We start from the raw sequence: 12,758 nt of genomic DNA, 5'->3' as shown, positions 1-12,758 counted from the left end.
AATATCCCCAACCTTTTAAACCAGGCTCTATCCCTATTACTCAACACAAACATACGGGGACAGCCTCACCGTCTAACACAGACCATAAAAGGCCGTATCATGACCATTACGTCACGCTTCTTTTACTCTCACGCTTTCCTCTGCTTTCTCTTCGCCAGGAACCCGCTAATGGGGTTCTTGCCCCTGAACCTTAGGTACGTAGCAAAGTAAACCACAGCGTAATTGAACACGATGTAAGCCCAGACGATGCCAAAGTCGCGCCAGATATTGCTGTAGTAAACGCTGAACTGTGTCCCGAACTCGTCCCCGTTCTTGTATTGGCAGTATTCGCAGAGGCCATCATTTGAGACGCTCTGCAATATTCCACTCGCTCGTGCAGAATAAGCCTCGGTGTACGATTCACAGCTCATGTCAGGAGGAGGGCGGAAGCGTGCGAGCTCGTTCGGCTTACACGTGACAGGTTTATCGTGGATGGCGACAGCGACGAAGGCTTCCAATAGGTAGTGGAAGGGGGTGAGCGGATACATCCACTTCTGCCAGAAGTATGGGAGCGAAGCCGGCGGCACGGACACGCCACAGAAAGCCACGACGAAAAGGAAGAAGAGGGGGACGAACAGACTTGCTAGAAGTTGGTTAGGACTGAAGGCCGCAATGGCCTGGCCGAAGCTGACGTAGTACAGCTCGAAAATCATCATGCACAGGAAGGTAAACCCGGATGGGAAGCCAGTCATTTTATAGCCCATCAATCCCCACCACCAGCAGTTGTAGTAGATGGCGCCTCCCACGATAGCATAAGGTATTTCTACCAGCACTGCAGCCGTAGTCCACGCAACCCACGAGTAAATCTTTGCGTTGTTCTCGCGAGACTGGAAAATATTTCGTGAGTTGAGAAATACGGGTTGAAGCTGTTGAATTAGTGGGGGCGAGATCGTAAGGTTCATAAAGATTGAGAATAGGCGGGATTGCATGTCGATGCTAGCATCACCTAGACGCCAGAATGTGAAGGTATTAAAAAGACCAGTGAATATATGCAAAATCATCTTGCCCATGATGTAGTTTGGTGATCTCCAATAAGCAACGAAGGAACGCTTGACGACCGCCGTTATCTGGGTCGATAGAGGCATGGCATATTCGCGGTCATCCTGGATGTTCTTCGAATGTTGAACATTCCGCCGCTTCTCATTCATCTGAGTTATTTCGCTCGACTGGTCTTTAAAGTTTTTAGATTGTAACCAGGTGTCGCCCCAGTCTTGGCCTGAGTAATCCGGATTTCCAGCTCCGATAGCCTCCAGCATCCACTCGGCCGGGTTTGCATTAGGAGGACATTTCGGGCTACCGTTAGACTCAAAATATTTGATCAGCTTCTGACTGTCCTTTCCCAGCTCGCCTGCGTACGCTACGCGGCCTCCGGATTTGAGCAAAATCAATTCGTCAAAATTTTCGAAAAGCACGGCAGAAGGCTGATGAATGGTACACAAGATGGCCTGGCCGGCATCAGCCAACTTACGCAAAAATCTAACGATATTGAATGCTGCCCCTGAATCGAGACCGGATGTGGGCTCGTCTAGGAACATCAGTAACTCTGGCTTTGATGCAAGTTCAACACCAATGGTAAGTCTCTTGCGCTGCTCTGCGTTAAGACCCTCGCCGACCACTCCTATTGTTGCTCCGGCGATATCTTGCATTTCAAGCAGTTCGATAATCGTTTCACAGTAAGCATACTTCTCCTTTTTTGACACTTCCTTTGGTTGACGGAGAAGTGCAGAAAACTGTAGGGCCTCGCGCACAGTTGCAGTTGGCTCGTGGATATCAAGCTGCTCCGCAAACCCTGTGGCCCTCTGGAATGATTTTGGAAGGGGTCTTCCGTCTACCAAGAAGTCGCCTGTCACGACACCAAACGTAATCCTAGAAGAGCAATTTAGCACACATTTTTCCTTTTGAAGTCATAATATTTCTTACCTCTGAGCCAAAGTATTCAATAATGTCGTTTTTCCGGCTCCAGAAGCTCCCATAAGGGCTGTCAGCTTCCCCGGTCTGACAAAACCCTGAACATTTTGTAGTAGCTTTCTCTCGCCACCCTGGAAAGGAATGGTATAGTTGACGTTTTGAAATGTGAATATTGTCTCGTTCTTGGCGACTGTCTGCATAGCTTCTTTGTCTCGTCCTTCTTGTGCTGCAGAGGCTTCTTCAGGAATAGTAACTTTCTCTCTAGAACTTGCGGCTTCCTCGTCACTTTTATTACCTTTACGGCCTCCGGTCTCAATAGATTTCTGGAGACTCTTTGGAACCTGTCCTCGCTTGAAGACCGTGACGGAAGCGCCTCCGGCATTAGGTTTCATCCTCTCCATGCCTATCATTGCTATGGCAAGGAAGAAACCGAAGAAAGCCCACAAGAAGCCGAAATTCCGCCAAAGATGACCGCGCGAATAATTAAATGATGCCTGAATATAATCTCCTCCATTAACAACAATCTCACCAGGTCTTGAGCCTGCTAATGTGCATGATTGATATTGTGGTTCAGCACCTTCGACACCATTAGGGACGAGGAATGGGACTACACAATCCAGTTCTAGGTTGTAGAACTCATTGGACATGAGACACTCAAACCCATACTGGAGCCAATTAACCCAGCGTAGCCAACTAAACCACGGGTGCATTGACGAAGGCGGGATTAGGTATCCGGTATAAACAATGATAACCTGAATTGCGACACCGGTCACCTTGGTGGCATCGTCCAAGGTCTTGAAAATTGCGGAAATAGCACGGAAGAAGGCGTAGGTCGTCATTGTAATCATCCACAGAATCAGAAGCGAGATGAAGAATTGAGATGGGGTGGCGGAAAGGCCTGCCATCCAGTAGATAATGATATCGAATAGAAACACCTGAATGAAGACTAAGGGTATGTCCACGACAGTTTGCGCCAAGGCGTAGGCGGAAGGTCGATAGAATGAAAAGTTCTTGTGCTTGAGCAAGATAGGTTTGGATTCGAATGCCGCAGTCTGTTCAGCAAGCGCCATTAACGCGTTGAACATCAAAATAAAGAACAAGACACCGCCTCGCGTGAAGGCACCCGCTGCTGTAGGTGGGAGTTGGTAGAATAAACTTCCCACTATAAGGCTCTGGAAGATGATACCACCCCATTTTCCTATAAGTGACGCTTTATCTCCCAGCATAATTAGGGCTTGACGTTTGGTAAGAGCGATCACTTGTTGGGGAAATGATATAGTATAATTCTTTTTCTCGTTCTTTTCTGACGTATTCTCGGCCCGAGCAAGCTGCTGCTCTTCGAGATGAGCTTCGTAATCCTGGATATCATCAAGGTTACGCTGGTAAGCTTCACTTTTCCTGAAGATATCGGCGAATTCTTGGGCTGATCGTGGGATTCGATCTTCCCATCCCGACCTGACACTACGCTCGTGGGGGTCGGTAACGGACGTAAGAAAATCGGCCGTGGTCCACCGATCAGGACAATCAAACCCAAGATCCAGGAAATACTGTTTGGCGCCATCAGAGGGTCCATAGTACAAGCATTGGCCATTGTCAATTAATAAGACTTTGTCGACAAGGTTGTATAAAGATTCGCCAGCTTGGTACAGCGAAACAGCAGTGGAGACCTGGGCCATGTTCGTAAGTGCTCGTAATGACTGGACGTACTCGACAGCGGTCGATGCATCCAGTCCCTTACTCGAGTTGTCCCAACCTTGAACACTGGCTCGAGTAATGAGTGCCTCGGCAATACTGACTCGCTTGCGCTCTCCACCAGAAACCCCCCTAATATACTCATTTCCGACCTTGGTATCCATTGTATGCTCAATCCAAAGCAGCTTTGCAGCCACCCTGAGAAATTCCCTTACGTAGTCTTCTCTACTCTCGCCTTCCATTCGCGATTCCTTTCCAGGGGTACGAGTCCGGAGAGCGAAGGTGAGGGTATGCTTGACTGTCAATGTAGCATAATGTAAGTCATCTTCCGGATTGTAAATGATTTCGCCCCTGAAATCCTTAGCCATGCGCTTCGCATCCGTACCACCGTAAGTTACATCTCCTAAAACGTCTTCGAAACCTGCTCGCTGATTACAGAAGGTTTTCAAGAACGTCGTGCAGCCGGATCCCGGTCTACCAAGGACAAGCAAAATTTCTCCAGGTCGGACACAGCCATTGAAGTTACTGATCAGTTCTCTTACGGGGGGCTTCCCGGCGGCGGCTTTAGGTCCTTTAGTCACCAAATTCCATAAGAATCGTGGTAGGTCAAGGAAGATATCGCCAACCGTAGGCTGTAAGCTGGCTCCAAGGCCGGCACCCTTAACTGTAAGATTTCGGAAGATGACACCTGCGTGCCTTGTCTTTCTTCTTCGCTATGCTGCTGTCGAGCTTGGCCAAACATACGCGACATCAGTCGCTCGATTTCGTCGTTCTCTCCTTGCGACTCAGCGTTTAGGTAAGGCTACGACGCCGCGAGAGGACACGGAACAAATCATCTTCTGTTTTAATTTCACTCTCTTTGCGTTCGAGTTTTGGTTCCGCCGTCGACTTAATAGGTTCGAAGCGAGGTTCCACCTCGGTTTGCTCAGACTCATCAGACGATATTTCGCCAGGGGGTGGCTGAGCTTGTTGTGCTGTAATGGTGTTCTTAGAAGAAGATGGACTAGAATCACTCGGTCTAGCATTCCCACCAGCACCATCAACATTGGTATAATTCACATCATCGCGTTGTGTTGATGGGATCGCGTCTGTACCGACATTTAACGATCTAGCAGCTGATATAGAGTTTTCTCGGTTGGCAGCAAGTGAAAACTCCCGGCTGATAGTTGAGAGACGTTGGCTGAGATGGAGGCTGGGGTCTCAGGGTACCCGCCAGGCATATCTGTATCAGCTGGAGTAGGTCTGTCGCCGTCCATTGTGACTTAGGTAGATGAAGGGGCTCTACACAACCCGAAAAGAAGGGAAAGACGTGGCTCAGACACGTATGGTTTTTGATTAAGAAGGAAGTAGGTAAAATCTATAATAACCACATCATAGGTGTTGAAGGTGTTGGAGGTGTCTAAGATCTCTAGCTTCTAAAAGGAAACAGATGAGACATAAAACAATACATCATCATAGAAGTCAGAGTCAGTAGGAACAATAAAGAAGATAACCACATGTCGGAACCCGGGAACCCTGAGGATGCGGATCGGAGTTCGGACTCTAAAAATGAACGAGATGGGTTTGTAAGACTAAAAAGAAAATTACATATACTAAATGTCACTGACTACTACATAGAAGTTGGGCAAGCGCGATCAGTAGGCTTGGGACTAAGTGCGTGAATGCTAGGTTCTGATAAGTCCTTTTTTGGTGTAAAAAATCGAAGGCGTCAAAGGCGTCAAGCCTCCTGTGGGTCCTCAGTGGGGGTGATGATGACATAGAATTCGTAGGCCTTACGCTAGTAGATTCATGCACCTTCATGGCTGCAATTGTTGGCTGTACTTGGAAGTACCTAGATCCATAGGTAAGTCCATCCGATCGGTGTTTCAAACTAGACGTCACGTTTGTCAGCTGCAAATCGATCTACTAAAGGGCTAGAAGCTCTCCCCATTAATAATGTCGAATAATATAAGCCAATTAAACTAAAGAGATTCGCATTCGGAGGATGGTTCCGACCAAACGCCTTTATGTACCTCTAAGAATACTTCTTATGTCTCGCTGATATGCTTTTCTATAAGATGTAATGTTGGTTTAGCCAATATAAAGCTTCATGTGGATATATTAATATCGCCAACGCTTTCATTTAGCGATCTAGATTATACGTTAGTTAGATGTGATTGTAAACATTGATATTGTTAGTTCAAATAAGACCCATCTCCTATTATCAAGAAGAATGAGGCGCTCGATATGTTTGCTTGTAGTGTGTTCCGAATGATTGGTAGCGAGAATATAACTTTACAGAGAGACTAGTCTCCCTCGGCTTGTTCCGAGTGAAAAGAATGCGCAGCGATACACAAAGCATTAAGGAGCGGTAATGTAATGTAAGTTCCTGACTGTGCCTGGAGACCGGGTCGCTAGTTACGACCACGCAAAGATTATGTCGGAACCAGATATGAAGATATGAAGAACGTTCGAAGGATGACTTGAAGCCCAGTTATAAGTTCCGAATCGGACTCGATATGAAATATACCAGCATGTGCTAGTGGTGGTTTTAAAGACTTAGAGGGCTATCGCAAAAATAGCAAAGTCCTTTGTGTAATGCGAGGATGACCTGAGGCCGGATGATGCTTTCCTCCAAAAGTACCTACACTATAGGAAATTGCCAAATTAGTGGTTCGAAGAAGATAACGAAGACATCAATGTCATGTTTAAGATAATTGAATAAACGAATACAACCGTTTAGTGGACTTGTCGTTAATATGTGCGGGAATAAGTAGGCTCAGCATTAGTGTCCATAGCTTCAAACGCCTAGAAGTACCTGAGATCCCGGCGTAGGTAACACACCCATCATCGGCTCTCCCACAGGGCAGCCCGGTTACACAACATCTTACATAATAGTAGGTTGATTCAAAATTTTTGTACCGGTTAAGACAATATTAATGATACTTAACTTTATCGATGGCTAGTTATTACTTGAAAACCTCTTTATTCGTATAGTTACTATTAATTTCTATCAAGTTTATTATTTCTTTTAAACCTGGTCGTTTGTACTCCCTTTTGATATTTACGGGAGGTTACAACACCACTATGCTGTATCTCTACCCATTATAAGGTTGTCCGAGATAACATCAACATATGTCCCCTTGAAGGAAACGCCATCAACTCTCAGCACTCATTTCAAGCTACTATTGGTACCAGTATCGAAAAAATAATGATCAGATGATCCAACGCCGACATCCTTTGAAAGTGGTTACTTATATAGGTAATAACTGAACTCAGTCCAGAGTTGTATAACGTCGCAAAGACCAAACGGCATAATCCTTCGATAAGTTTTATCCGCCTGTCGTTGATTATGACTGTTTATCTACCACCACTTACAATAGAATCTTAGCTACAATTAAGTGATCCTCATTACGGACGACCGAGAGGGCTGCTCTGCTAGAGCTTGCTTCCCCCATTGTGTGATTTCGTCTCCAATTAATTGATACGTTTGCAGAGCTGAAAAATCCTCCTTGATAGTGTAACAGAGCGGCACGTACACTTACGTAAACGTGCCATGTCTCCGAAAAATCGCTCACTTCATGAATAATGAGTTTAATGATATGATAGTTACAGGTAATTTGAATACCCTCAAATTTTATGTATTATTATGATGATATATATGAAGAAGGAGTGAGTTATTGAATGTCTAAGGGTAGAATTTCAGGGGTTTGGAAATAAGTGCTGTAAAATACTTTATGCTTGCGGTCAAGTTATGGTTATCACGTTTCTTATCGCCAGACAGATCTGGCGTCATCCTGATTCCAACTTAAGTCTAACAGCATAAACGGTAGCGAAACCTTAAAGTTACCTGCTGTAGTATTTTAGTTTGTAAAGAGCTTAGTTTGACATCTGAGAGGTCGACTTTATCGTGGGGATTTACACCACTCTCAAATCGATTCTCTAGATACAAGCCCACATTCAGACTTCAAGACATAAATTCATCAAATTAACAATAAGTCCGTAAGAAGCTTGATAAGAAGTTTATATTTATTAACGGACCCGCTTAACTTTCAGGGTCTTCGGTCATTATAACTTGAGCCTTTTGAAATGTACATTTGAATCCAATATCTACCCTTGTACCATAACCCATTTGACCATAGAAAATCATCGACTGATGTGAGTTTTAAATCGCTATGCACAAGATTGAACGAAAAAAGTTCCTAGAATATCATCCATCTCTCCTATCCGGACTGTCCCGCTGGTACCTCCGCGGGAAGTTCGATATACGTTTTCGTGCTTAGTTCGTGTATACCGGAAGCGTTGTCCATCATACTCATTTTCGTCGCTACTGTCCCGGACGAGTTTGGTACTGCCCAGGCGCTATATACGGTTGATAAGCAGAGGCTTCCTGTTCGCTAGCCAGTCGTTTGTTTCTGTATCTTCGCCATGCCAGCCAGCCAAGTACTAAGAACAATATCAAACCACCAAGACCGATACCAATTCCTATGCCAATCTTAGCTCCTGACGATAATTCGTCAGAATCTGAGTCGTCGAGATCACTGGGCGAAGTTGATACAGGAATTGGCGATGAGGCGGAAGAGGCGAAAGAGGATGTGGGAGTAGCTGTGGCGAAGATGTCGGAGGAGTGAAATGCGACTCTGATGGAATGTGCATTCACGCCACCGGTCGTCACAAGCTGTGATGTAAGGGTGTTTCCGGCGCGATCGGTATCGGTCACAATGTAAGTCTTGCTTATTTGACCACCCGAAATGCAAGAGTAGAAGCCGGGATCACAGGAAAATCCTCTGTGCGCAATTAGTCGCGTGAACCTATCGGGTGCAGCATTGGTATAATGCGTATGAGTATAACTTACGTTGGACAGCACGCCCATACAGTCTCGCTGTCATCATTTGATGGAGAAGCATTGCATGCGCTGGTATATCCGACCGGGCAGAATGCAGGGGAGATTGTCGTCGATAAGTCCCTCTTACCGGGCCAGCAGCTTGAATCAAATGGGTTGCCGAGAAAAACGCCCGTATTAGTCCCAGATGAAGTTACCCATATGTCCGTCACGCAGGACGTCGGGATCGCCAGAGAAGTCAACATCGCGAAGCTACTCTAGGGTTATATGGCATACATGTCGTAGGTAAAGAGGTAAAGGAAAGAGAATTCACATTAAATTCTACGCCGGTGAGAATCCAAAACGAAGGAATGCCCTTAGATTCATTTGTATCCACTCTGTAACCTGTCGTATAACATAGCCAGCCAGACAACCCAAAATATCACCCCTGTTTGATTGGATGTGGGCCTTTCAGTAAGGATTATCAACATACACCAATGCCTTCGAGGCTTGGAAGTCCTATACTCAGTATTCTCATATCCTTAATTCATCGTAGTGGGACAATAATTCTTTCATAAGAAAGTGCTAGCTAGTAGGTAAACATACGACCTTCTATTGCGAATTGTTCAACTCTTGAGCGTGAATATCATTGTGCTGTGGGGTGACTCCTACGCATGTGGCTGAAACTTTTCACTATGAATAGACCAATCATAGAACCAAATATCCGTATCAATATTCCTTTCGGCAGGCTGCGTGCCGATTATCGCGTTATCAGCTTACTTTAGGTATCTAACTTGGCTCAGATCGATGTAGGACTTGTCAAACGCTGGTGCTTGGCGGTGTCAATAGGAAGGATAGAAAGGATCTTGGCTCTCACGTGCTGATGGTAAGTTACCGCGTAACCGTTAGTTATAAGTCAATTAAAGTAAGTTGCTACCTATCCACTATTTCATTTCTCGAGTGTCTATAAGTCACGTAAACTTCCTGCCAACGAGAATTATTAGGACCTGGGCAGTTTGTATTCTGCTGTTGCATCGTATACAAGAACGAGATCCTGTCTTTTGTTTAAATAACAAGGCACATTCTTCCTTAACAACTCTAAGAGACGGAGAATCAGTTACGGGTCAAAGTTCATCAACCACTAATTACCTCGTCAAATTCGCGGGCCCCTTTTTCTGGACTATATAATGCGAACCTATCGTGCTCAGTCGTGTAGCCGAGAATACGAAATTCAGGTTGCGGATAACTCTGGTTTAATGGCCTTTTGATCGCCTTACGGTAGACCTTACATATATGTAAATGCTATCCAATCACTCCTTATATCAGTTTCCTGTCCAATAAAAGCCATATAAATATATCTTTCAAATACCATACTTCTAAACGGTACTTGAGGTTACCCCCTAGGTAACACAAAAGCCTAAGGTTTACACCTCCCCATACCTGATATTTATTAGGTGTTATATCCTTGGTAAATATCAGGATAAATTGAATTATAAATGCCTACCTTTCACCCTTTTATATACCCTCTCACGAAAGCGCTGCACGCATCTTATGTACCCATTCCTTGTAGATCTACTCCTGAACCTACCCTTAAGGCATTTATACCTTAATGGGATTCTACCTCTTTTATTATTTATTTCTTTTTTCTTTCATTTTTACTACTTTTTGTAAGATGGGAAAAATTCGCATAGGGCAGTAAAGCATATATCCCGAATAGAAAATCTTTACTCGCATTTGACACAATATCCTAAGGTAAAAAAAACCTTAGACATACCATTTTCCATTTAATATCTAAAAATTCAGCAACTAAGATATGACCGTATTGTAGGACGAGTGACAAACTCGATTATTCCTAGATTATCTCTTCTCTCTTGGTATTATTAACGATAAGAAAAGTTGGTCTTCTTTTATAGCTATACTACTTTATGGTTTTTTATACCCTTTAATCTCGTCAACCAGCTGGATATTACTAGCCCAGATACAAAAATTATCCAACATTATAAAAAATAGTATTATATATCTGAGGTATTATATTAATCATAGTTAGTTAATGAAAGTGGAAACTAAGTTTTAGCTACATTATAAAGCCATTCCAACGAGCATAACTAATAACAGGTGCATAGCCTAATAATAAAGTATACGATTTTGTCACCACATCAATCTCTGTAATTTTCAAGCTTGACTTAACCCCTGCTATGCCAAATTATATTTTAGTCATATGTTATAACGGTTAAGCACCTAGATCTACCGGTAATACCAAGGCCGCCCTAGGGGTTTTTTTAAAGATTAATTTAGAGTAAATTCGGACTAAATATGTCAAGGGGTTTATACCCAGGTGATTGATGTTATACACAAAGTGAATATCTAGGATAGGTAGACCAAAATGATGATATATTAAACTAGTAACGCCTGGCTTCTACTCTCTTTCGAGGGCGCGGAGCGCCCTTATATAGTAGATAGACCCCTGTAGGCCTTTTTACTCACTTATACCCTGACAAAATAGGTATGTAATTGTCTATGCGGTTGCTGACGTATTACAAGCTCTGTGACGGTTCGTATGGAGTATTGATAAGCTATGACTGAGAAATTTAAGCCTCGTCGTATGCTAGTAAGATCACCACAACACACTCGTTGTATCATAATCACCCATACCTCTTCTCAGTATAGTAACAATGGTGACTAACTAAGTAACAGAGTAAATTCCGTAGGTATCCCCAACAAGCTCCTTTTTGTTGGCAGCGTTAACCCAGTGACAAATTATAGGGCAACGAGAACTTATCTATCCCCCTAAATATATTCCTATTCCCTATTAATAATACTTAAGTAGTCAAAAGTTAAGATGTCATAGTTAGGTAGGCCTATTACCATGCTATGGTTCCCAGCTTGGTTAAGATCTAAGCTTCTTGTCACCCCACGGGCTCTGTAGTCACTTGACCAGCGGCTAATATCTAGAAACCTATCAGGACTCTAGTTGAGATATCTAGGATAAATGATATTCTTAGTACCTAATGTACATCTAGGCTTAGAACCCCTCGTGGAATAGTGAAGTTATTTCCAAGCCTCCGAGGTGTACGTTGTGATACCTCATCTCTTCCAACCCCACAGTACCATAAGAAATGATCGGGGCCATTGAAGCCTTCGTCGTCGTATGTGCATGCGTTCTATTTAATGTTCTTAGAGAAAGATATATCACAAACTGCTTCAAAATATCTAATATTTTGACAGGCAAGCTAGCTCGCTGGGCATTATCTATCTAAACTTTCGAGTACTCGGCTTAGGATCTCACAAAGTCTGGGCATGATAATAATAACACCCATCGAACACTACTCACTTGATTCACCTCCCGAGTAGTTAACCTCCATCATCTACCTTGTATGCTTGATATAAACCTTACCCCTTACTGATTTAGTAACTGTGCATATATAAAATAGACTTCAAAAAAGGGGGGACTGGTTTTGGTTCCTCACATTATTGAAAAACATAAATATATTAAGGAAGGATCTACCTGTATTTGAGTAAGAAAAGGTCCTGACCCCTCTGACATAAATCACTTACTCTATGTGTAACCTACGACAATCACCACGAGAGACAGGACTGGGGCTAAATATATCTCATAGAACTGATATTCATAACTCCTTCTTAAATAAACTCGCCGTATCTATCTATCTATCTATCTGGGGAAGTAGAGAGCACCTAAGTATAGCGTTCCCATGATAACTACGCCTGTTCGACTCCGGTCACGGACGTCTTGAAATGAATATAAGACATCTATATAGTAAAATCAACCACACAGAACACATATGCTATAGCGGACTATATTCGAAACCCAGATCTTATTCCAAGATATCCTGCTAGCATTCCCCTTAGTTCACTATAATAAGCTCATGTGCTTCCATACGGGTAAGAAACCGGCCCCCCTTTAAAGCTCCCAAGTTTCATAGGGTCATGAGCATAACATTAGAGGGTATAATAATATACGCGCTATAGATATCGGTTGATCTTATACGTAGATCCCATTATCGCATGACATTCTGGCGTATAGACGCGCACGGACATATGAATGGACACATCCCAGTAGCGTCCCTGACACGACGACGGGTGACCACAGATCCAGATCGTTGGGGGCTTTCCTCTATAGATATTTTATGAGTAAACGTAGCCATAAATAGAGCTAATTTATCTCCTCCAACTGCTAAACATTTCTGCGGTACAGCCAATTATCAAAACACCGAAATAACTCTATCATCGGCGATACTACTACGGAAACCCGATAGAAGTCGGATGGTAACTCTGCAGGTTTAAGATGCAACCATGCAGT

The 12,758-nt window shown here is 43.7% G+C and overlaps 2 protein-coding genes across 2 annotated transcripts; both read right to left on the bottom strand.

The window, feature by feature from the left end:
* Window positions 1–128: 128 nt before the first annotated feature.
* Window positions 129–4,895, bottom strand: GL218_00758 (Brefeldin A resistance protein; the record flags this gene model as incomplete). The annotated part of the gene is made up of 4 exons (XM_033577193.1): window positions 129–1,905; window positions 1,960–4,303; window positions 4,446–4,798; window positions 4,849–4,895. The coding sequence occupies 4 exons, from the start codon at window positions 4,893–4,895 to the stop codon at window positions 129–131; spliced, it is 4,521 nt and encodes a 1,506-aa protein (XP_033442024.1).
* A 3,050-nt stretch (window positions 4,896–7,945) lies between these two features.
* On the bottom strand, window positions 7,946–8,706 carry GL218_00757 (uncharacterized protein; the record flags this gene model as incomplete). Its single annotated transcript, XM_033577192.1, has 2 exons — window positions 7,946–8,405; window positions 8,474–8,706. The coding sequence occupies 2 exons, from the start codon at window positions 8,704–8,706 to the stop codon at window positions 7,946–7,948; spliced, it is 693 nt and encodes a 230-aa protein (XP_033442023.1).
* Window positions 8,707–12,758: the final 4,052 nt, after the last annotated feature.

The sequence above is a fragment of the Daldinia childiae genome (genome assembly GCF_008694065.1).
Source record: "Daldinia childiae strain JS-1345 chromosome Unknown Scaffold1, whole genome shotgun sequence".
NCBI lineage: Eukaryota > Fungi > Ascomycota > Sordariomycetes > Xylariales > Hypoxylaceae > Daldinia > Daldinia childiae.
This window is presented reverse-complemented; position numbering and strand designations above follow the sequence as displayed.